General features: G+C 39.7%; 2 protein-coding genes across 3 annotated transcripts; one reads left to right on the forward strand and one right to left on the reverse strand.

The window, feature by feature from the left end:
* Window positions 1–701: 701 nt before the first annotated feature.
* TUBE1 (tubulin epsilon 1) lies at window positions 702–14101 on the forward strand. Of its 2 annotated transcripts, none has more exons than XM_074537943.1 (12): window positions 702–852; window positions 926–999; window positions 2749–2801; window positions 3931–3985; window positions 4546–4661; window positions 5645–5766; window positions 7050–7237; window positions 8045–8220; window positions 9007–9147; window positions 10663–10803; window positions 11679–11853; window positions 12910–14101. In XM_074537943.1, exons 1-12 carry the CDS (start codon window positions 828–830, stop codon window positions 13066–13068), a joined length of 1425 nt encoding a protein of 474 aa, XP_074394044.1. In that variant the 5' UTR covers window positions 702–827; the 3' UTR covers window positions 13069–14101. The 2 variants fall into 2 exon arrangements, with proteins under 2 accessions (XP_074394044.1, XP_005485100.1); XM_005485043.4 differs by having other exon boundaries at window positions 3928–3985; window positions 12910–14099.
* Window positions 13936–22107, reverse strand: CCN6 (cellular communication network factor 6). The gene is made up of 5 exons (XM_014265635.3): window positions 21812–22107; window positions 18274–18547; window positions 17676–17918; window positions 15402–15595; window positions 13936–14997 (listed from the first exon to the last, which is right to left on the reverse strand). The coding sequence occupies exons 1-5, from the start codon at window positions 21872–21874 to the stop codon at window positions 14716–14718; spliced, it is 1056 nt and encodes a 351-aa protein (XP_014121110.2). The 5' UTR covers window positions 21875–22107; the 3' UTR covers window positions 13936–14715.
* Window positions 22108–23565: the final 1458 nt, after the last annotated feature.

Consider the following 23565-nt stretch of genomic DNA (forward strand, 5'->3'; position numbering starts at 1 on the left):
GAAGGTTTAAACCATAAAACTTAATGGTCTGGGTTGCATGGAATTGCTTTTGTCCTCCCACAGGAAGCAGAAATGCCATCTGTGTCACCAGACAGCTTTCTGCAGGCTTTGCATGTCCCACATTCTTTACTGTTTTAGTCCTGGACTTGGCAGTGCTGGATTAACAGTCAGACTTGATGGTCTTAAAGGTCTTTTCCAACCTAAAGGATTCTATGATTTTGCAGCTGTTTTGCCAAGCTGTGTTGCGGACCAGTCTTGCCATGCTGAGACAACAGCATCTCTACACTCCTTGTTTTTTCACTGTGAACAATTATATGCTCAATATGAAACTGAGCTTAATGTGCAAGCCTGGTGGGAGGGTACATTACAGCGTTTCCAAATGGCCGCTTTTTCATTTAATTTTTAGTTTGTATTTTCATACCGTTTCACACATTTCACGCCATCTCCCTGAATTATGTATTTGGGGAAAATAAAGCGCTTTATTATTGCAACATTTTATCCATAAAGGATAATGAACTGTAGTGCATGGAAATACTTTTGTTCTCTTGTACAGAGACTTTATGTTGGGTTTTTGTCAGGCCTCCTGTATCTGGGCCTCAGCCGAGACCCCGCATCCCCTCTCAGGTCCCCCTCAGACCCTCCGAGTGTATGAAAACCTCACCACACCCCCGTGCTGTCCCCCCGCTCTCCCCCCCCCGCTGCCTAATGGCACATTCCACTCGCGGTGGGCAGCCGCGAGCGCCCGTTGGGACGTTCCACCGCAGGAACTCGGGGGGCGCGGCTTCCGGGCGCCGATTTCGAAAGAGGCCTGCGCCGGCGGCTCTGCCATGACCCAGTCGGTGGTGGTGCAGGGTAAGGGGGTCATGGCGCCCGGACCTCCCGCCGCCCCCTCCCCGTGCCTGAGCCGTGTCTCTCCCCTTTGCAGTGGGACAGTGCGGGAACCAGGTGGGATGCCGTTTCTGGGACCTGGCGCTGCGGGAACACGCCGCCGTCAACAAGGTAAGGGCGCCGCTGTCCCGCCGGCCCGGGCGAGCCGCCCTCGCTGCCGCCCGCGTCCGTCGCTGTGGCTGCGGAGCGCTGTGTTTGTTTGCTTAAACCAAGGGCGCTTCACTGTGGGCACAACCACCCCCGGCTTCTTGTGCCGTTTCACTAACCATGAAAACAAAACGTAAGGTTAGCTCTTAACTCTCAAGGAACCCCGTTAAATCAGAGGGTGGGCAGTCACCAGCCGTGAGAAGTTTAACGGGGATTAGCGCATCCTGCATCTGCGATGGGACAACGCTGGATGTACGGACAGACTGGGCAATGAGAGGCTGGGAAGCAGCGCTGTGGAAAGGGACCTGGGGCTCCTGGTCCATGGCAAGAGGAACATGAGTCAACAGTGCCCTGGCAGCCAGGAGGGCAATGGTGTCCTGGAGGCACCAGGCTCAGCATCACCAGCCAGGCAAGGGAGGGAATTGCCCCACTCTGCTCTCCTCTGAGCTGGCGTGGCCTCATCTCATGTCCTGTATGCAGTTTTGGGTGCCATAATGTAAAAAACCACATCAAGCTGTCAGAGAACATCCAGAGAAGGACCACGAGGATAGTGAAGGGTCTTGAGAGGAAGTCATATGAGGAGCAGCTGAGGTCACTTGGTCTGTTCAGCCTGGGGGAGACTGAGGGTCTCATGGCAGTCTGCAGTGTTCTCCTGACAGGAAGAGGAGGGACAGACACTGATCTCTGTCATGACCAGTGACAAGACCCGAAGGAATGGCCTGAAGTTGTGTCAGGGAACATTTAAGTTACATATTAGAAAAAAGTTCTTCACCCAGGGGGTGGTTGGCCACTGGAGCAGACTCCCCAGCGCCAAGACTGTCAGAGCCCAAGAAGCATTTGGACAACACTGTCAGGCACATGGTGTGACTCTTCAGGTGTCTTTTGAAAGGCTAAGAGTTGGACTCTGTGTTCCTTCTGGGTCCCTTCCAACTCAGAATATTCTGTGATCACTAATTCTGGCCAGCTTTCTCCACCTGAAAAGCTCAGTGTGTCTCCCTACAGCCAGGCATTAGCAGGTCTGAGGCTGTTAACAACACGCTGCTACTTTGCCGCTGGCAGTAAAGCAAAAGAGGACACCCCCAAAGCCCACCATTGTTTTCCATGTTAGCTTATGCCATGGCTTGCTGTACAGCTTTACTGACCAGAATAGCCACATGAAGAGGGCATAGGATTGTGCTGAGTACCCTGAACAAAATCACACTTTTCTTGCTGTGACTAAAGGTATTTAAACTTGTCAGATCTCTTTAGTTTTATTTTGGGGTAAGTAATTGCCATTGAACCCCTTGGCAGGGAGTTCAGGAATCAGTGTGATTGGGCTGTCCTCTTTGCAGAACTCCATGAGCATTGGTATCACAGGCTTGGAGCTCATAATGAACTGAGAGGTCTATCAGTGATGAACCGAGTCAGCTGAAGAGCAGCTCTTCAATTATTGCATTGGGATCTTCAGTAAACTACTACAGTTGCTTAATATTGTGCTGACAAATTAATTTCTTGGTTACATTCTCTCAGTCTTTAATAACAAGCTGATGTTTCAATGAAGTGTTCTTTTTGGAGATGACTAGAACTAGCTGGGTTCTACAGAGATGTTCACTCAGTTTCAAGTTGTGAAGTTTGACAGGTATCCTTCAGAGATCCCTGCCAACTTAAATTATTCCATGAAAAAACATTGAGAATTTTTGACGTTACACATAATTTTGTGTTGTTTCCTTTCAGAAAGGAATTTATGATGAAGCCTTAAGCAGTTTCTTTAGGAACGTAGATACAAGGTAAGTTTTTATCAACCAGCTCATGAGATTACATGGTAGATCAGAAAAATAAGTGTTTTTTGGGGTTGGTTTTATTTCCTGCTTGAATTCTGTTAGTCCCTGAAGAGAAATTCTCAAGGAGGATTTACTGGTGCTCCAGTGTAGTCCTGCAGGTGTCCTGTAGGCTAGAGGAATCACATGGGTACTGGAGGCTGCTGTGAGCTGCTCACCTAATGAGAAGTGTCTAGAGATCATCTCTGAGTGACAAGTTGGAAAATCCTTGAGTAATCTAGTGCAGCCCTGTACTCTTTTCTCCCTGTCCCTGATGGGACTCAGTAGGCTCAGAACATCAGTGCTGAATTTTAGCTGATGTTTTGTGAATGTAATGGTGGCTAAATGTAGTATTGTCTTAAGACATACTTTAAATTTAGGCTTGGCCAGCTCCCAGATTTGGTAAGTAATGGAAGAGGAAATAAGATCAGTGTTCCAGTATCCCTGTCTTTTTTCCCCTCCCTGTGCTGAATATAGTTTGGCCAGACCATAGTATCTCATCATTTGAGTGGGAAAATTGTAACATAATGTATAGTCTGCTGTGTTGGCTCAGTGCAACCAATCCTGGGAAAGAAGGAGGATTTAGCTGTGTCAGCCCAGCAGGATTTCTAAACTGCTAAATCATAATAAGCAGAATAAGTCAAGCCCAGAACTGTGCTGGTGCAGTTACAGAGCTTTCACACCTGGAGCATAAGCATAGTGTTGTACTGCTCCCACTGAAAAGCTCATGGGTAGCTTTTTTCCATTGTTTGATGTGCATACACGTATCACATGCTGATAAAAGATAATCCTTTCCAGTTCTGGCAGTGCTTGTAGAATTGCTACTAAGCAGAGGCTCTGTCTGAGAGTAAACTTTTATGCTTATCTTTCAGCTTCTTGAAATAATGTTTAGGATAATTCTGGTTGAGTTCATGTCCTGTAATTGCATTACTTTCAGGAATTATAAGCTATTAGCAGCATGTTCAGGGTGTTTCTGTTTGTTTGTATTGTCATAGTCCTCCAAACAATATATAAGAGATAAAATTTTATTGTAGTATATATTTTATGCTGCAAATATGATCTTTGATTTTTCTGGTTTTTTTTTTTTTTTTTTCAGAAGTGGTGATACTGGTCCTGATATTTACAGAGGAAAAATCTGCTCTTTAAAAGCACGAGTAAGGCAATCTATAAAGGTCACTGTTTTTACTTTGAATATTTATGCCCAACTGTGTGGGAATTCTCATGAAGTTCTTAAAATTGCATGCAGGTATAAGTATTGCTTTGAAAGTAAAATTTCAATATTAACTTTTATTAATGCAGTAAATACAAGTTTGCTGCCAGTCTTGTTGAGTAACTCATATTGGAATTTTAATAAAATGATTGCAGATATTATTAACTAAGGGTTGGGCTTCTTTGAGCCACTTTGAAAGATTATGAAGCAAGGAAACTTGAAACATAAAAATGTTTTAATTTTTTTATTCCTAAGTAATGGGACAAAGCATTATAAAATTTTAACAAAATTTCATCTGAAATGCAGTCCCATCAAACAAGTAGTAAATCAGCTAAGGTGAATCTAGTTGGTCTCCTAGTTAACAACTAGGGTGGGAAAAAGTTTCTGTGGAGCCGAGTGAAAACAGAATCCCCTGGTATTGTCAATAATTTCATATTTCTTTGTGTGATTATTTTAAGGGTGGTTTGCTTACTGACTGAATTTAAATTCTTTCCATTCTTGAAGGCGCTGTTGATTGACATGGAGGAGGGTGTGGTAAATGAAATTCTACAGGGACCATTGAGGGATGTGTTTGATAGCAAGCAGCTTATCACAGATGTTTCTGGTTCAGGAAACAACTGGTGAGAACCTCTTTAGAACACATTTCTTAGCAGCTAATTAGATGGCATTTGAAAGGGGAAATGAAAACCGTAGCTTTCGGTCTGCACCTGGAGAGCTGCAGCATTTTACCAGCAAACTTGGAGTCGCTCTTGCCTGGAGGAGGGCTTTGAAAAGGCTTTTACAGAAGAATAATTCTGCTGATATATAATTTTTTCTCTTTTTTCTTCTTCTTTTTTGATTTTCTTTACAAAAGAGCATGCTTTTTATTTTTGTTTCTTTGGCATTCAGCTGCTTTCATTGCTTAGTCAAAGCTATAATCTAGCTTGAGACTGTGCAGCTACTGTGGAAATGAGATATATGAACAAATGCACTTCTGATTTCTAAGCAGAGTCTGACTTTGTGCATGTAAACTACATTACCAAAAGAAAAATTCAGAAAAAGATGGGTTAACATAATGAATTCCAAATTTTCACAGAGACCTTAAGGTGCTCTAATAATGTTCAGTGCACTACAGATTGGAAAGCAAATCACCAGCAAATGTAGCAAAAAAGAGTGCAATATGGAGAGTAAAGCAGTCTTTACCATCTTCTAGCAGACAAGTGTGTTGAAAATGAGCTGTTTGGGGTTTTTTGTTACTAGCAGCAACTGACTTGCATAGTACTCAAAAGATTATGTGCACATTTATTACATAGGGGTATCTTGATTTTTAAGGACTATGTAGCTTTCATTACTACAACTGGATTATCCAGCGTGGGAGTTTATTTCCTTTTCACTACAGAATAATAAGTGTATACTCCAAAGTTGTGAACTTAGACCTCTTTGCATCCTCCAATTTAAAGCCATGTCCTGACTCCCGTATGCTCATATGTACTCACAACTTAGAAACTCTCACAGATGAGGTGTTGCACCCAGCTTTGGACCCTGAACTCTAAAAAGGATTTAAAATTAAAAATTTAGTTTGATTTTTTGAGGGGAGGTTTTAAAGTACTTTTCATATCCTCAGGGCTGTAGGTCATAAGATATATGGCTGTCAGTACCGGGAAAACATAGTGGAAAAGCTGAGAAAAACTGCTGAACATTGTGATTGTCTACAGTGTTTCTTTATAATTCATTCCATGGGAGGTGGTAAGTAATCTTCTTATGGGGAGTATGACTGCAATAGCCACAGATGAAAAAAAAACAAACATGGATCTTGAAAAGAAAATCAGTATAATAATCTACATCATTCAGAATGCAGATTAAAAAAATTAACATAGTGCAATTAAGCGGACCTGTAATTATTTATCACTAGTTATATTAGGGCACTGAGGAGCTCTGATGTGCTACCCACAACAAAAATGCAGCTGAAATTCTAAACATGAGGCAGTGAGTAGGTCAAGACAGGTACCAAAGACAAACACTGAGGTATTACTGAGCAGAAGGGTCAGTGACCTCTGAACACTGACAGCATTGTCATAATCATTTTAATTGTGGGGAAAGAGTTTTCCAAAGGGCTTTGAAGGAGACTTCTAATGTTGCTTAACTTTGGAAAAACTTTGTTTTTCTATTTTCCTTCCTCATAATTCTCTTGAATCTGATCTAGTTAGTTAATAAACCAAAAGGAAGAATCCTTTGGGGTGTCAGCTTTGTCATTATTGCATTGCCATTAAGCCTTCCTACCCCAGAAATCTGAGAGTAGCATGTATTATAACTGGTTATGATGTGGAAAAAGACACAGAAAATAGCTCTAAATATGAAGCAATGATTTTATCAAAGGCCTTTTTTGTGGCTAAATTTCAGATACCCTGGAGGTACTGTTTCTGTTACTCTGAAAACTGCTGTCTTGTTCGTAGATTAAATTGTCTGCCACTGAGAATGTAGCTGAATATTCAGAAACAGACCACAGTTCAGTTCTGTTTTGAACTCAGGGCTGTGTCCTTAGTGTTAATGAGGAAAAAAGCCTGTCTGCCGGGGGGAAGGGGCAGTTCTGTTTTTACTGAAGAATGAGAAAATTTCATAAAGAAACCCTAATATGAAAATAGTATTGTTTGGGGCAGTTCAATGCTTTTAAGCAAATGTTGTGTTTCATAATTCAAATTAAAGAATTCAAAATAAGAAGTAGAAATACTAGGTCAGAAAAATGTTTATTACATGGTAGGACTTTTTGGTTTGCAGAAATCTTTGAGACTGTATTCTTCATTCTGACTGGCATACTGTGGGAAATAATTTTATTACATAATTAATTTCCTGTCTGGGACAAACCTTCCTGCCTTAATTACATTTGAGTACCCTCTACTGTCTGCCAAATGCTTCAGAAAATATTCATTAATATATATAATTGAAAAGTTGTATGTCTCCTACATGAGTTGTAGAGCCTAAGATAATGTGGGGAACCTGTCTTCTCTCATTCTGTCTTCATTCATAATTAGGGACAGGATCTGGTCTTGGAACTTTTGTACTAAACTTGCTTGAGGAGGAATTCCCAGAAGTATATAGATTTGTTACTTCAGTTTATCCCTCTGGTGAAGATGATGTTATTACTTCTCCATATAACAGTGTTCTGGCTATGAAGGAGCTTAATGAACATGCAGACTGTGTGCTACCAATAGAGAATGAAGTAAGAAATAATATACTATTTATGTAATTTTTTTATTAGAATGTGGAAATGTCTCTTCCATTTCAGTACTGATTTGCATACAAAATATCTGAAAGCACAATTTCAGTTTTTAAAGTAATCATTTAACTTCTAAGTCACTTGCAAGCTTTTGAAATGAACTTGGGTATCACTAAAAAGTTGCTCTGCTCCTTCAAACTAAGGTAGAGTAAATTTTATCGTGTCTATTTCAGGATAAACAGTGAAAAGCTTCTATTTACTGAGATAGTGTCTTCAATTCTTTTAACAATCAATTTGTGCATGGTATTAGTACGGTGCTTCAAGGACCTCTGATCTCTCCAGATTCCAACGAGCTTAACTGTGCTGATTAGTGATATGGGCATCATAGATATACCTGACCTTGCAAAGTGCTAGACTCATTTGAATCTAGCTTCAGTGGCTGTCTTGCTGTTTGTTTATGAAAAAAGCAAGAGAAAATGAAATTTAGTTAGAAACTACATTTTTGGCTTCACAGGTGTTCTCTTCTAAAACTGCTTTTTAAATTTTCATAAGCATTTTGAATAATTGAATAAAATTCAAACTTCTGAGTCAAGCTGTGTATATATTTGTGATATGTAAGGCACAGACTTAGAAACACTTCAGTCAACTGGAATTGCTCAAAAGTTGGACGTAGATGTATCAAGGTATAATCTTTAACCTAACATTACAGTGTCTGAGCTTTCAAGATTAGAAATGAAATGTGTGTTACTGAATTTCAAAGTTCTGTACTCAAGACTACTTCTGTGCTTTTTTTTTTCCTCTCTTTCAAAGTCTCTGTTTGAGATAGTTAATAAAATTCATCAGATGATCAATTCTGGGAAGTTAGGATCAACTGTGAAGCAAAACAGCTTGGTAACATCAAGTGCAGGCAGTGCAAAAACACTACCTGAGAAGCCATTTGATGCAATGAACAACATCGTAGCCAACTTGCTGCTGAACCTGACCAGGTAAAGTTACAGGTTATTGCTCTGTAACAAAGTAGGATTGCTGGAGGTGGTGGGTGCTGCAAATATGCAGGCCTGCATCAACTTGAGTAGTATTAATTACATTATTTCCTTATATTACAATATGAGTCTTGTCTTTATAAGTGGTTACTAAATGCTAAAGTATTTGGAAGTATTCAGATTGTAGTGGTGCTGCTTTAGCCATGATAATCTTAAACCTGAGGTAAGTTTATAGGCTGAAGGAAATTGTCTTTTACAAGTGCATAATGAAACCCACAGAGGTTTGTCTTTCTAGGCATTATTTTGTAAATATTGTCAGATCATTTGTGCTCATAAACTGTCTATTGCTGCCAGAAATATACTTTATACTTCTGGTTGGCCTGTTTTTCTTTTAAACAGCTTGTCAGGTATGCTAAGTCACATGTGTTTTACTATAGCCTGTTTAGTAAAAGTGGTAATAATTAACTGGTATTAACCAGCTGGTATTAATTAACCAGTATTAAGTGGCATTAAACATTATTAATGATAATAAATCAATGCTAAAGACTCCAATTGGGAAACAAGAAATCACTCTTGGTAACTTACTCTTCTTTAATGAGAAGTATAAGTAAGACATAGCACTGTTACTGACAGATGTGAAAGTTGTGTGATTATACTTGAACACTTGCTTGAATGCTGTGTTGTTTTACAGTTTTATTGTGTAGAACAGCTGGAAAATAGATTTCACTTTCTTATAGAAGTGATGTACTTAGTTTGTATCAGTTTCATAGCAATTTGTTAATTTTTCAGCTCTGCTAGATTTGAAGGTTCCCTAAACATGGATCTTAATGAAATCAGCATGAATTTGGTTCCATTTCCTCGACTTCATTATTTGGTTTCAAGCTTGACTCCTCTGTATACACTGGCAGATGTTAATGTTCCTTCTAGAAGGTAAGAAAAAGTATTATTGGAGTTTCAGATTTAAACCTTAATTTCTGATTTTTCCATACTTTTCATTTAAAAATTCTATTCTGTAGCCAAACTAAGGGTGGAAGTTCTGAAACTTGTATATCTGCCACATTTTCAAATTCATCCTGCTGATTTATGGAACATCTGCTGTCCCTTTTTTATGTAATGGTTGAGCCAGTAAACTTGACATGCTTTTAATCTCTGCTGGAAGTGTTTCTGTTGGGAAAATGTATTACTTAGAACCCACACCACAAGTTTTTTTGAGTAACAGCTTGCAGTTGACTGACAAAATACTCTAAAGACAAACAAGGGATTAACTAGGCTCTTCGGTAAATACTTCAGTATTTGTCTTACTTCAGTCTGGAGATGCAGTGAGGGCAGTGAGCCTATTTAACATCTTGTTGTAATGATAAGCTGATGTGTCAAATTTTGTGAGATATTTATCCCATTGACATAGCAGAAAAATTACCGGTTAAAATAGATTTTACTGGGTTTGGTGGATTATGTTCAGTCAGCAAGAGTGAGATAGAGACAAATAGTGGTGGAGACAGCTAAGGGTAAGTGATGGAAGTATGCAAAGTGGAGAAGAGAGCAGAACCACACTTACTTTGCAAGTTGTGACAGTCAGATCTGTTGAGAACATGCCTTGAGGATATGGTATAGGGCTGGGGGGAAGGTAGCTGACTATGAGGAGGTGGTCAAAGATGTTTCAGAATGAAATGGGAACAGTATTATTTTTTCCCATTTATTTTTTTGTAATCGGCAGGTTGTGGCAGAGATGATATAAGAAAAAAAATAGAGATTATACATGTACAGTATTTGGAACAAGTAAAAAGAATAGCTTAGATGTTGTGAGTCCACAGAACACCATCTTTGGTATCCCACAGTACAGTGAAACTTGGAAGTGAAGAGAGAAAGAATATGATCTGCAGTGTCATCTTTTAAAGTAGTCATGTGTGATAAAATTAGAATAAGTAGACTAGGCAAGTAGATATAGCCTGTCTTTTCCCAAATCATTAATCAAAATTAATACAGTTCTATGACTCATTGATCCTTTTAAATAATGAAGTGTAACAGGCAGATAATCAGTTCTGTAAGGGTCAGCACTTTGATATCCCTTGTCAGATCCTTCCCAGTGAGATTGTCCACTCAAATTGCCACGTAACCAGAACCCCAAGTAGTTAAATCCTTTTACATAGTTTTTACGTAGACTTTGTAACCATTGGCCTCAAATTGCCTTTATAAAGGCAGCTTCTATGATTCAACAGTGGCTTGTAACTTGTGGTTTAGGAAAAAATGGATCTAGTGTGTTTTTAAAAACTCTATTACCAACATATGTACATTTAAAGGTTTGAATCTTTCCTATCATTTATGGTCCTGGGTTAAATGTACCTTTATCCAGGATTTTATGAACTTTTAAACCCTGAAGGGGGGCATTCTGAAGATCCTTTGTATCCTACTTTAGTAAGAGTAGATAACTGTTTTCTTTTCACCCAGGTTGGATCAGATGTTCTCAGATGCGTTTAGCAGAGATCATCAACTAATTCGAGCAGATCCAAAGCACAGCCTCTACCTGGCCTGTGCACTTCTTGTTCGAGGAAATGTGCAGGTTTCAGACCTTCGCAGAAATATTGAAAGGTTTGTAATACCACACAGAGTAGTCACGGGATTTGTGCAGAAATTGGCAGTTGTCCAGAGCATTCCAGCTTTTCATTTGAACAGTTTCAATACCAAATCAGTTTACTCCAACTTCCTTTTCTTAATTTTAGAAGGGAAGAAAACATAACTAACTTATGCAATGAGTGAAAAAAGTTATTCCTGGATTTTCAAATAAAGGGAGGTGCTACTCCTGTCTTCCTCAAAATTGCAAAAAAAAGCAAAGTCCACCCTTTCAGGGGTCTCCCAACAGCAAAGGATGTTGGAGTAATGAGTTGTGTAGTAGAAGTTTGTTTTTGCTGAACAGAAGGCCCTTCTCTTTCCATGATTACTTTCGCGTAGGTAGGAAATAATCTTTATTTTAACAACTCTGTGTTGTGTTAACACCCATTTTCTTTAACAGTATTGAGCTACATAGATGTAACAGGAAAGGCAGGCAAAATGGAATTTATAGGCAGATAGGGGTGCATGGGGAAAATTTCTGGGAATCTAAAGTATTTTATTTGTTTCAAAACTACAGGTAGACTGATTACCTTCACAAACTATTAATCTGCCCCTTTATTAAATCTCAGAGTGCTTCCAGTCCCTTTTATAGAAACAGGTACTTGTAACTTCACTTTTCAAATCCTGATGCATTAAATTAACAAAACACAATGCATGTTTTCAATTTAAATTTAACATAGAGACAAAGTGGTTTAGTCTGAAGTCTAAAATATCTTATTCACAGTGGTAGTTAAAACTGTCCTCCTTAATCCTGAGTGCTTAAATGTTAATCTTTCAGACTGTTAGTTGAAACTGTTAGTTGTTAGCCTTTGTGTTCTTTATATTTCTTAGTTAATTAAATTTTTGTATCACAGGTTGAAGCCTTCTCTGCACTTTGTCTCCTGGAATCAAGAGGGCTGGAAAACTGGTTTGTGTTCAGTACCTCCTGTGGGTCATTCCCATTCCCTTCTGGCTTTAGCAAACAACACCTGTGTAAAACCAACTTTCATTGAACTCAAAGACAGATTTATGAAGCTCTACAAGAAAAAGGTACAATTCTTATCATTATAATATCCATAGTCACTAATCACTAGCCTCTTGCATTATTGAAACCCAGATCTTAGTGTTGTGAACAGACTGTTTGGAATTTAGCCCAGGGGTTTTATTTGTGTGACCAGGTGACTCAAAGCCCCATCCAGCCTGGCCAGGAGCACTTGCAGGGATGGCGCATCCACAGGTTCTTTGGGCAACTTGTTCCAGTGCACAGTAAAGAATTTCTCCCAAATATCTAATCTAAACCTTGTAGTCCACTGAGCTTTCTCTCACTTCACTTCCTCAGTAGGACAGGAGAAAAGTACAGTGAAAAACTTGTGGGTCAAGATCAAGACTGGGAGAACAACCACCAGTTATTGTCATGGGCTAAACAGACTTGGCATTTGGAAAATTAGTTTAGTTTATTGCCAATAATAGTAGAGTAGGATGGCAAAAAATATTAAAAAAAAACCTGAAAACACCTTCACCTCCACTCCACTGCCTTCTTCCCAGCCTCAGAATTCTGTTCCTTTTTTGCTGATCTTAGTGTCTGCAGGACTGTTTCTCTGACATTTTCTTGAGTCTTCTGTCACAGCTGTTGTGCAGCATTTTTACCCCCCAGCTGTCACAGAGGCATTGCCAGCATCACTAGTGGGCTCAGCTGTGGCCAGTGGCACGTCCACAGTGGAACTGACTGGGATGCTTCTGTTCAGCATGGGGGCAGCTCCTGTTATCTTTTCACAAAAGCCACCCCTGCAGCCCTGCACTCCCCTGCTGCCAAAACCCTGCCATGTAAACCCAATCCACAGCTGGTCTGGTGTACCCAAGAACACAATATGAAAAGATGGATTTTAGGAAGTCAGTAATATCGACCATGATTCACTCGGGGATTGTTACCAAACTTGCCGAGTGTTTAAACAAGGGATGGATGTCATGATATAAATTTCTAAGTGCCATTTCAACACTGCTTGCACTCCCCCTGCCTTCAGTACAGGCTAACTGGTATTTACTGAGCCTAAGCAATCAAATACCTAGAAAAGGATAACACTGATTGGTTTTTTTTTATCCTCTTAGGCTCACCTTCACCATTATCTGCAAATAGATGGGATGGAGCAAAGCTGTTTTTCAGAAGCTGTATCCTCTTTGTCTGACCTAATAGAAGAGTACAATGAATTGGATGCTACAAAGGGTGGGCCTAGAATAGATGCTTCAAGACTGAAGATAGCTGTTTAAAGAAGGAAGAACTGATTTTAAAAACAATAACAACAAATAAGCACTTTCCCTAAACATCCAGCCACTTCAGTTAACCAGAATGACTTCCAACATGCCTAGCTATTGTAATTCCAAAGTGGGACCAGCAGAACAGCTTCCTTTCCTCAAGAGTGATCATTAAGTGGGGAGCCATGCCTGTGAGAAAGATTTGAAGGCACATAATTGTGGCTGGTATCAGTAAGGACTGTAATCCTAATTGTGGAGTAAATTGACACACAATATGCTGTGAAGAGTAGGAGGAGAGGTTGCATGTAGTAGCCAAAAATGTAATTATTTTCTCAGACTTTCAACTTCCAGTAAACTAAAGGTTGGTCTTGCTTCAAGGAAGGATTACCATTGCTAGATTTAGTTTTTAACAAGCAACTACGAAGAGAAGAAAAGCCCATGTAGTCTTTTCAAAGATGAAAGCAAGTCTCTAATGAAACTGCTTTCTTACACTTTGCAGCAGACATTTCAGAATGCTCTAAGCTATGTTTCTCATTTTGGTATTTCTGCTCCTGTGTTGTAGTTAACTATATTAGAGGATTCTCAGTTAATACCAAAATCAGCAATAACAGAAAATTTTAAAAAATAAATTTTGTTTCAAGTATTATGCTTGGAATATTAATTAATATTTTAATGATTCATATGAATGAATGCTGAGTTGCACTTGATAATGAGATAATACAGAATACCTCTGAGCAAAACATGCACTTATGATGAAGTTAATACCATTTGGAGAAAAACACTTATAGCCTTGAAAGAATGCAAGTAAAGTAGATGTTTTAATATTTATAATTATTGGAGTATCAAGCAGCTTTTTATATTACAGTGAGAATTTTTCCAAAATAGAATGTACAGCTATTTCCAGTTGCTTGCCAGTGAGCTGTTACAGGTCAGAATGGATTGATTTCTTGAAATTTGAAGCCCTTCTAGTGCGGTTGAAGTGGATATGTAAGTAAGCACAATTTTGAATGTGTAAGCCCAGAAGTATTCAATAAAGTATTGTGATAACATTTGTTGAGAGCATTTTTAAGAAAACGTTCTAAAACTATAAATTTTCTTAAGTCTCACGTCTGTTATCTGCAGGTGCCCACTTATTTGTTCCTTTGCACATCCAGTGTTTATATCCATGGCACTAGAGACAGGCTGTTGCAAAAAGCAGTCTGAGATTGAAGTTGGCAACTTCTGTTTCAATGTTTCAGCATTGATGTGTTTTACTATTTCAGATGTATAGCAGAAAATATTAATTTAAGAATGAAGAACGATAGATGAAGTATTACAGGGCAGTTTTTTTCCCAAGAGGTTGGAGCATCTGTTTGTATTTGTAGGGAAAAGCTTGTTACAGTGGGGTATGAAGCCCTCTTGCTGTACCTTTCACAGTCACCAAGAGTTCTTGTTTGAGTACTGCTAGTGTCGGGTACATCCTCAGGAATGTACCTCCCCATGTAAAAACAGTTACATTTAAAAAGATGCCCTCTGGCGTTTTACAGGTGCTATTTAATAAATGAGTGAATATTCAATTCTGTAGTTTCATGATAAACACTGCTGTGGCAGGGAGTTGTGCTGACTCTTCAGGGTGTGAATGTGCTGTTGCACTCCCTGTGTTACAGTCAATGGTGTCATTTGTCATAGGAGTTTGAGTTGGGAAAACATATCTCCTGGAGCACTGCAAATCCTCTGGCACACACACGATGTTATCCACATCATCTTCCACCTGAAGAAGCCTTCATTGGGACACTCAAACTGTACAGTGATCATTTTGGACTTGTTAGGAATGCAGCACCTCTTGTCCAAACACACTCCACAGAAAGTCAGTTTATATCTTTGAGTAGTTGAGCACCCGGAAAAAACTATCTTCTCTGCTGTTGGAAGCTGGAAAGTTGGTTGGCATGTTTTTCCCTTTGGAATCTTTAATATTAAAACAAAGAAAACCCTGAACATTAATTGCAGATCATGTAAGAAAAAGTTGCAACATTTACTTAGAAATATCTTGGAAGTCACTCAGTCTGAAAGCTGTCTGTTTTTTCCTTTGTCAGTCAACAAACAGGAGATACTTTCAGAGTGACTGTGCATCAGGACAGCATTAGCAGCACTTATATTTCAGGACATTACCTTCTTTTGTTTGAAATTGCACATCTATAGTTTGCTATTGAAACATGAAGATTAATGGTAGAAAACATAGAAGAGTTATTTTAAAACCCGTAAAAAAGAAAGAAGTTAATGTTTTATTAGTACTTGCTAATGCATCCATTTTTCCATTAGTTCCAATATTTTCATTTTCTATTAGGAGCTAATTTTATGATAGAAAATACCTTTATTTTCTTCAACATATTGGTCAAACAAGGCTGGATGAAGCATAATCTCTTTTCTTTCTTCATTTCACATTTTCTGTTGTCGTTGGTCACTCTGCTGGATATGCCTATGCCACAGGTCCTGGAACAGGGTGTCCAGGGAGTTGCCTGTATGAGGCACTTTTTCTTCAAAACTAGTGGTAAGCTTCTGTAAGCTAAGACAGCAATATTTTATTTATGCAGCCCCTAAAGTCTGAATTGAAAATACAAGGATAAGAATTTGATTTCTGTTCATGAAGGTACTTCTGTAGGTAAACCTAAAAATGAGACATAAATAACATTTATACAGAATTCTGCTGAGCTGCAGTTACACTTTGGTGATACTGGATACTCAGATCCTACCAAGGACTATGAAATTGCATAGTTTCATGTGATGGAAATGTGTGAAAAGAGTTAATTGTGGAATTTTTATGACATGTCCAGATTTTTCTTTTATTTTAGACCAAGCATAGTTTATAAAGGCTGCTGAGAACATTAATATTTGTGTCTTTGTAGATATTGATAAGACTTTAGATTTTGTATTGAGGAATAAAATTATCCAATCACTTTTAGATATCACTAAAAAGCCCGAGGGCTGGATTAGGTGGAGTATACTTAAAAATGAAACAAAATTGCCATGGAAAAGTTCTACAGAAAATCTGTGTGGAATCTGTGCATTTATATAAGAGCACATGCAGAAATACCTGGAATTACCAGAACTGCTGTCTACTTAGAAAGCAGACAGCAATTTAAAGATTTCATTGAAGTAAGCATTTTAAAAGCCTGTCACAGATCTGCAACAAATAAAAGGAAGTTAAATGGTTGTTTATACTTGTTACATTTTTTAAAGTATGACCTAGTTACATCTCTGTGTATCTGAATTAGGTAAATCAAATTGAGTATAGAAAGCCAGAAAGCAAAGCAAGAGAAGTAAAATGAAACTTAGCACTTACTATCCACTCTAACAGAAAAGAGACTTTTCAAAATACGTATTAGCCCGTTAAGCCATCCATGGAATTTATGGACAAGTTGACAAGATAATTCTGCTGGACTGGGAGGGGGAAGACTTTACTTGGGAAAAAAATTTCCTGGTGTTTTTCTTCAGAAGGCTCCCAAAGAGCAGCATTGTACAGCCACCATGGGGGCAGGGTGTTGGGTCCCTGAACTGAGCCCAACAGAAAGTGGTCTTTGCCAGCTGGGTGTCTGCTCTGAAGACTATGCTGTACAGCTGATCCAAATTCCAGAATCGTAATTTGAAGTAAGGATGATTTTTTTTTTTATTTGCCTTACTTGTGTGACCACTGCTTACATGTGAGAAGTTGTCCAAACTGGACTTCAGGTTTTGTAAGCAGGTCTATTTACCTACAGATTGATTGATGTGCATCTACTCAGCAGCCTTTGATAAAGTTTTTCTGATAAGTGTTGCAATCCTTTTATTTTATTGATCCGTGATGGTGATTCAGTCTGCCACCAAATAAATGGCTCTGCTTTCTGGTACCTGCATTAGCTGTAATGGAGATTACTTTCACCATGGAAAGTTGCACATGCACAGGGAAGGAAATGGCACAAGCACGGCAGCTGTGGCCAGGGAAGGGCTGGCATGGCTGCTTCTGGCAATGGTGCTGCCTTCAAGTGCAAAAGAGAGCTAATGTTAGCTGCAGAGCAAGAATGGACTTAAAGGGAATATCCACTGACCCTGGCAGAGCTGCAGGGACAAGCTGATGAATGCTTTTGATCAGACTGAATAAGGAACTTGGGGGGGGAGTATTGTTCTTGCCATGACCAAAATTTGTGAATGCAGGAAAGCCCCTAACACAATTTTTATAGTTTTCTGCTTTCTATTGAAAGAAGAGACCTGTGTTTTGTTAATATATGTATGTGAAAGCCAAGAGTGGCTAACACCACAAAGTAGGAAAAAGTGGGGCAGTTCCCAGGCTGCAAAATGGCTGTCCAGCAGCATCCCTAATTGGACTGATCCGATGAGCTGCAGACCTCTGCAGAAAGATGCTTTGGCCAATTCCCTGGTGACAGAAGCCAAAAGCCTTTCTGCCTTTCACATTTATTAGGTTTAGAGAAATGAGTCTGTGACCTGAGAGTAAGGGGGTAAGTAGGACACAACAGTCACTCTTGCAAGTGTAAGCCTTGAGCAAGAATTGGGCAAGTGCCAGTACGCTGCCTGCCTGGCTGCTGGAGCCAGGGACACTAAATGCAGAAAGGCTCATGTGCAGAAAAGTTTACCAGTGTAGTCAGGCTCACCTGACATCAGTCTGTAGTTGGTTGATTGAAGTTGCTTGTGCTGTCCCAGGCCACAGCTGGTTTGTCCTGGCTTCTTTCTGCCTGGAACCCTGGCACAGGGGCTTCCTGCTAATCTTGGTGTGAATGCAGGGGTACATCCAATTGTACCACCGACACACAGGCACTTATAAAGCTGGTTGGGCTGAAAGGTCTGCCCGTTGGTGTAATAAACTCCATTGAGCTCACATCCTACAGCTACCAGATCTGCAAATGGTGAACAGCAGTTACTAACATGGGAAGAGCACGTGGGTCTTGCTAAACAGGGTTTAAAATGTGGTCAGTCTTTATGACATCCACAGCTTTGTAAATCGGACATCAATATGCCTGCCAATAATAGGCTTGTGCGCAATGACCTGGTTTCACTAATGCAGGTAAGTTGAAATACAGTTCCAGCCCTACTCTCAGATTCTCTGACTGAGCAGTTGGAGGACTAAATTAGGATGAATTCTTTAGCATAGAGCTGTGCAGCACCTGCAAGCAGAGTTTTCCTCCAAAACCATTCACCTGGTGATCCCCACCCTCTTGGATTTCAAGAAGGGAACATGAAGGAGCAACTTACATGCACACACGCCTGTTTCGTACCTAGGCTCGTCTTCCGAGTAGTCACAGTAGAGCCCTTTATGGGGATCACAGACATCTGCTTCATTGCAGGGCTCTCCTGCCTGCCTGGCACAGACCTTACAGCAGCCACAGCCGTCCTTCACCAGGCTGACCCCAGGGGTGCAGGCTGGCATCGGCGGGCAGCGGCACGGCCAGCGGCAAACCTCCTTGCGCTGGGCTTCACCCATTTCTGAAGGTTTATCTCCAGGCTGCTCTGGTGGGCTGTGGAAAAACTTACACAGAGTGGGCTATTTTGAGCACTGAATGCAGTATGTGTAGCTGGAATAGCATAAAATGAAGTCAAGATGGAAAAAACTGACTAGTTGTATGAAAATGTGCAACATTTCTCGTTTCACAAGATCAAAGGGTGAGAGAGGTTATGAGGATTAGGTAGAAGGCAGAGGACCGTTTCCATCAGTGTGGTACACTGAGGTGTTCCACCAGTGAGCCTGGCCTACTGCTTGTACAAAACACAATTCAGTTTTTCCTTTGCCTTCTATAGAACAAAACAGAAGTTTTTTTAAAAGTATTCTAAAGTAGATGGTGGTTTTAGTGGTTAAGTATTTCTTCCTAGAAACCTTCTATCAAATTAAATAGCTTTTGATTCCTTACAGTGTTTTATAGCCAGCCACAGTCCTGTGTGCCAGTTCTGATGGCAAGACCCCTATAAAAAAGGGAATCTCTTTTCAATGTTACTTTTGCTCCAAAATTTGAGTAGACGCTTGGGAAGGAGCATTATAATATTTACAAATGCTCTTGTGCTAGATGCAAAAAATTAATCCTAGTAAGGTAGGCAAGTAGCTGTACTGAGTTTAATAGGTCACTTTCTAAGAGTGCATTTATTTGCATGACCAAGCCTTCATTGAATCCAGAGTTTACAAAGCAAAAACACGTCTCATTAAAGAGATTTGTATCAGCAGCAGGAAGCCAAGATCTAGCCAGAATTTACTGGTTTACACATTCTGTCTCAGAATTCATGTACTTCTTGTCTTTTTTTCTTTTTTTTTCTTTTTTTTTTTTTAAGTAAAGGAAGGACAAACTAATTCTTGATGGGCTTATTTTTCTGAGGTATGGGGGCAGATTAAGTTAGCACAGTGTGAAAGGATCTATTTGAGATAGCTATAGTCTATCTGCATTTTTTAAGAAATACAACTAAAACCTAGCAGTTTAGATCTTAGCATTCAATGTTTTCATGCTGCTGATTTCAGCAGAAATGCAGATCATGGTGTAGTTATTCTCCATGGATGACTGGTTCTGTAGTTAAGTGGGGGCTTGTACAGCACTTGGCCACTAAACAGTACAGGGCCTGGAAACCACTCTCATCACACAGCTCTGACTGCCCAAAGAGCAAAAGGGAAAGAAGAGCAAGCCCCTCATCAGGTGCCAGTATCACCATCAAGCTAGCAGAAAAAAGCCCAGAACATATATCCTATATTTTTTTTCTGGGCATGTGAAGCCCAGCCTACAAGTTTCTCTCTGTTCCTGCAAACTGCAAGGATCTGCTGTTGTAGAAATCACCTCCAGCAGAGATGCTGAGGGAAAGGGCTCATTCAGCTGGGGTTCCTTGCTGCCTAATTTCCAAACTGGAAGTATCTGCAGAATTCAGCATTTCATATGTCATAGCCCAGGAAAGCTCTTGCAGCATAATTGAGCTGGCTTAATTGAATGCAGTAGTAAATGACCTTTTAAAAGCCTTTTTTCTACCCCTAATTTCCATTTTTCGTGGTCATTTACAACTATACTTATGATATCTTAATCTGCAGCCACTAATGAAGCTCCAAAGTAGTAGCTTTCAAGTTCCTTTGGCTGAATGATTTTTAAGCTAGATATTAATTTACATAAGCAATTCATATAGTGGATGGATGTTAAACAATGTCATGGGGTATTCCATGCAGTGTAAAGAAGATAGTTTCATAAATGTGTCATTTGTTAAAGGATTTCTTCTAATCCTTTCTACCTAAATTCAGCAATAATACAGAAACAATTAACTCAAGTATACTTTTTAGGGCAGCTAAGCCTTTCCTGTAAACCATAATGTTAATTTCATGAATGTGTGCATTGGAATATAAGGGTTTTAAAGAATTATTCTGGAAACAAGACAAGCAGGTTCCTGTACATTTAGCAGTGTTTAGGACAATGCATTTGCTTTAGGAAACAGTTCCTTGCTGCTTCTTTCTTTAGAAGCAGAATATTATTATTATTTTTGTTATTATTATCATCAGGAATTTGGCCATATGCCAGCAATATGAGGTTATGTGCTTGAATCAGGTATCATGTTTCAAAATGGGTATGTGTAGCAGGAAGCAATCTTATGAGCTTCAACCAATATGTTTAATTTGTATTACAAATTGAAACATGCTTTAAACCTACCGACTTCTACTTAGGGGAGTTTTCTCTCCTTTTTTTAGGGAGAGATGTCTGCTGAAAGGTGGGAGACAAAAAAGTCCTTACAAAGTAAGAAAAACACCATTAGGTGAATATCTGACAGTTTTAACTGTGGAATTACTGAGAACTTCAGCTGACATGAAAAATCTTCATATATCTATTAAGTAACAATGAAAATGTAAAGTTTGCTTGTACAGTTTACAAGTTAAATATTTTTCTAATTTGTGCTTCCCCAGCACAAATTAAAGCTATTCACATCACACAAGCCCCTTGCATTCTTTTCCTGTTCCTATAGGCAGATCAGAAAATGAGACCACTGTGTAAGAACCCTTCATGTTTGTTTGTTTTCCCATGTTTTAAACATTTAACAAGGTCAGTATGACATAAATAAGCAAATATCAAAATAGGCAATGTATTATCACTGTTTGATTATCTTAGACTAGCTTAAAATAGGTAGAAAGGGGAGGGAGACAGCCATTTGAAAATTCTGTTGACATTCATCTTAATTGTAAAGGAAAAAATACACTGTATACATGTAAAGTGGATTTTCAAAATTAGGTAAGTAAGTAATGAAATTGGCCTTTGACACAAATACCTTTAGAAAGAGCTATCACTTAAAATTGTCTCATAAGAGACAAAGTATGGCACAGCCGAGGTTCTTTCCTTGTTTGTAAAACGAGGCTGAAGTCAGAATGTTGCATGCGTTTATACATATTTGCAAACACATGTATACATGTATATATGGAATATGAGCATGAGTAAGACGTTTACTTTCTTACTGCATCAGGTAGTAATTTTTGCTTATTTAAAAAAAAAAAAAAAAAAGAAAGAAAGAAAAAAACAAAGCAAGGTCAGTGACAATTTAATTTTCCGTAACACTTTTTTCTTCCCACTAAGTCATACCAACGTACAGAGAGAAAAAAAATTACCAAAACATAGCCGATGCAGCAAATAAGCTGCAAATGAAATTTACTGAGGAGTAGGGAATGGCTCCTTATTCTTTATGAGGAATTTACTTCTCTGAAATTCAATTTGTCATAAAGCAAATAAAAACTTTTAACTGGGACAAGGTGAGGAAAGGGAAAAATCTTTCTTCTTTTTAATGAACTTACCTGTTGAGTATAAGGGATGATGAAGATGGTGGGAACAAGGAGCCACCACATGTTCCTGCACATTCAGAAGTGAAACTGGGAGATAGGGAACAGGCTGAGCTGTGTCAGAGGAAGCACTGAACACAAAGCTCTCCTCTGTCTCCCTTGCCAAGCCAACTTTCCCCAGCACATGCAGGAACACATACACGCATTCACACTTGAAATTCTCCTCTTCATACTGAACCAGCTTCACACTGAAATTTCCTTCAGTGGCCTTCGTTTCTCTGCCCACTGCTAGAATACAGATTTTCACACCCTGCTTGATCCCATCCAGCTGATTCAGCCAGACTTAATTGAGGTCGGGTAGGGTGACATCTGATTCTTAAAGTCTTGCTGCTGGAAATGCAGTGTTATTTTTAACTTGTCTTTAAATCTATATTGCAGGAATTTCTGAAAATCTGAAGGGCAGAGCCCCAAATACATGTATTTTCTGAGATGGAGAAAGCAGAGTTCTTCAAAATTTCTGATGTATTGTGCCTGGCAAATCATTGCATAAAAATTCACAATCAGTACCTGCCCTCTAAAGAGGGAAGAAGATGCTATAAAGTGTTAAAATGCTGCTACTTATTCAGCACTCTTTCTTTCCATGGGAAAGCCCAAACTATAATGTACTTTTCCCTGAAGTATGCACCCTGTCTTATTGCTGTGTCATGGCATTTAAAGACAAGATAGTTCAAATTTCCAAATTCCCTCCCCCTTAATAGTATCAAGGGGATGTGTTTGATTTTTAAGCTAACAAGTGAGGGTCTCCAGGGTAAGACAAATGCTCCAGAGCTGCAGCAGTGGTGTTGGTGGTGCCCTGGTAAATGTTTTTCTTTCCCATTTGTCCTTGCTCAGGCACCTCCTGAAGCCCAAGAGTTACTAGGGGATGCTGCCAAAGACCACACTGACACTACAGCCATGCATGGACTGAAGCAGCAGTGGGAGTAGGGAATCAAATCCAGTCCAAGCATTTCTGTTTGGCTCCTGGACTTAGAGCACCACATGCCCTCTGTGGTTACAAATGCAGCCAGAACTGCCCCTCCAAACTCTTGAGCATTTATCTGTAAAACACCGAAAAACCGCTTTACTTTAGCACAATCACTTTGCCACATAACTCAAGATGAAGGTCAGGCAGTACCTGGGTGACAAGTGGATGCAGCAGACCATTTCATTATGTTACTCCACTGCGTGGCAGGGCAGACTGAAGCTTGTGTTTCCCCTTGAAATCTTATGAACATAGCACACAGGTTTCTCTGAAGTCTCTTCTGTATCCCATCAAAACATAGCTTCTTTCATAGAATCAGAAGGTAGCTGAGGCTGGAAGAGGGCCCAGGGGGTCTCTAGTCCAAGCCCAGCTCATGCAGGGTTCCTTCTGAGATCATTTACTCATGGCTCTGTCTATTTGGATCTGGAAAACCTCCAAGGGTGGAGGCTGCTAAACCTCTCCTGGCAGCCTTTCAGAGGGATAATAATGAGCAGTGCCAGCTGTCTGAGGCCATTCCAGGTTCAGTTTTCTCTTGCAGCCCAAAGACACCCCATTCCCTCTCCAGCCTGTAAGAAGTGAGGGAGGCCAGAGGACTGGCACATCCATTCTTCTTCTGGTACTGCAAGGGGAGCACACAGCATTCATTTGAAACGTGTCTTTTCTCTTCACATTGCAGAGATAAATAATGTGACCAGTGCAGGACTGAGAATGCTGTGTGTGAGCTGGCAAAGACTGGTCTGATGTTAAT

This window comes from Zonotrichia albicollis, chromosome 3, assembly GCF_047830755.1.
Source record: "Zonotrichia albicollis isolate bZonAlb1 chromosome 3, bZonAlb1.hap1, whole genome shotgun sequence".
Taxonomy (NCBI): domain Eukaryota; kingdom Metazoa; phylum Chordata; class Aves; order Passeriformes; family Passerellidae; genus Zonotrichia; species Zonotrichia albicollis.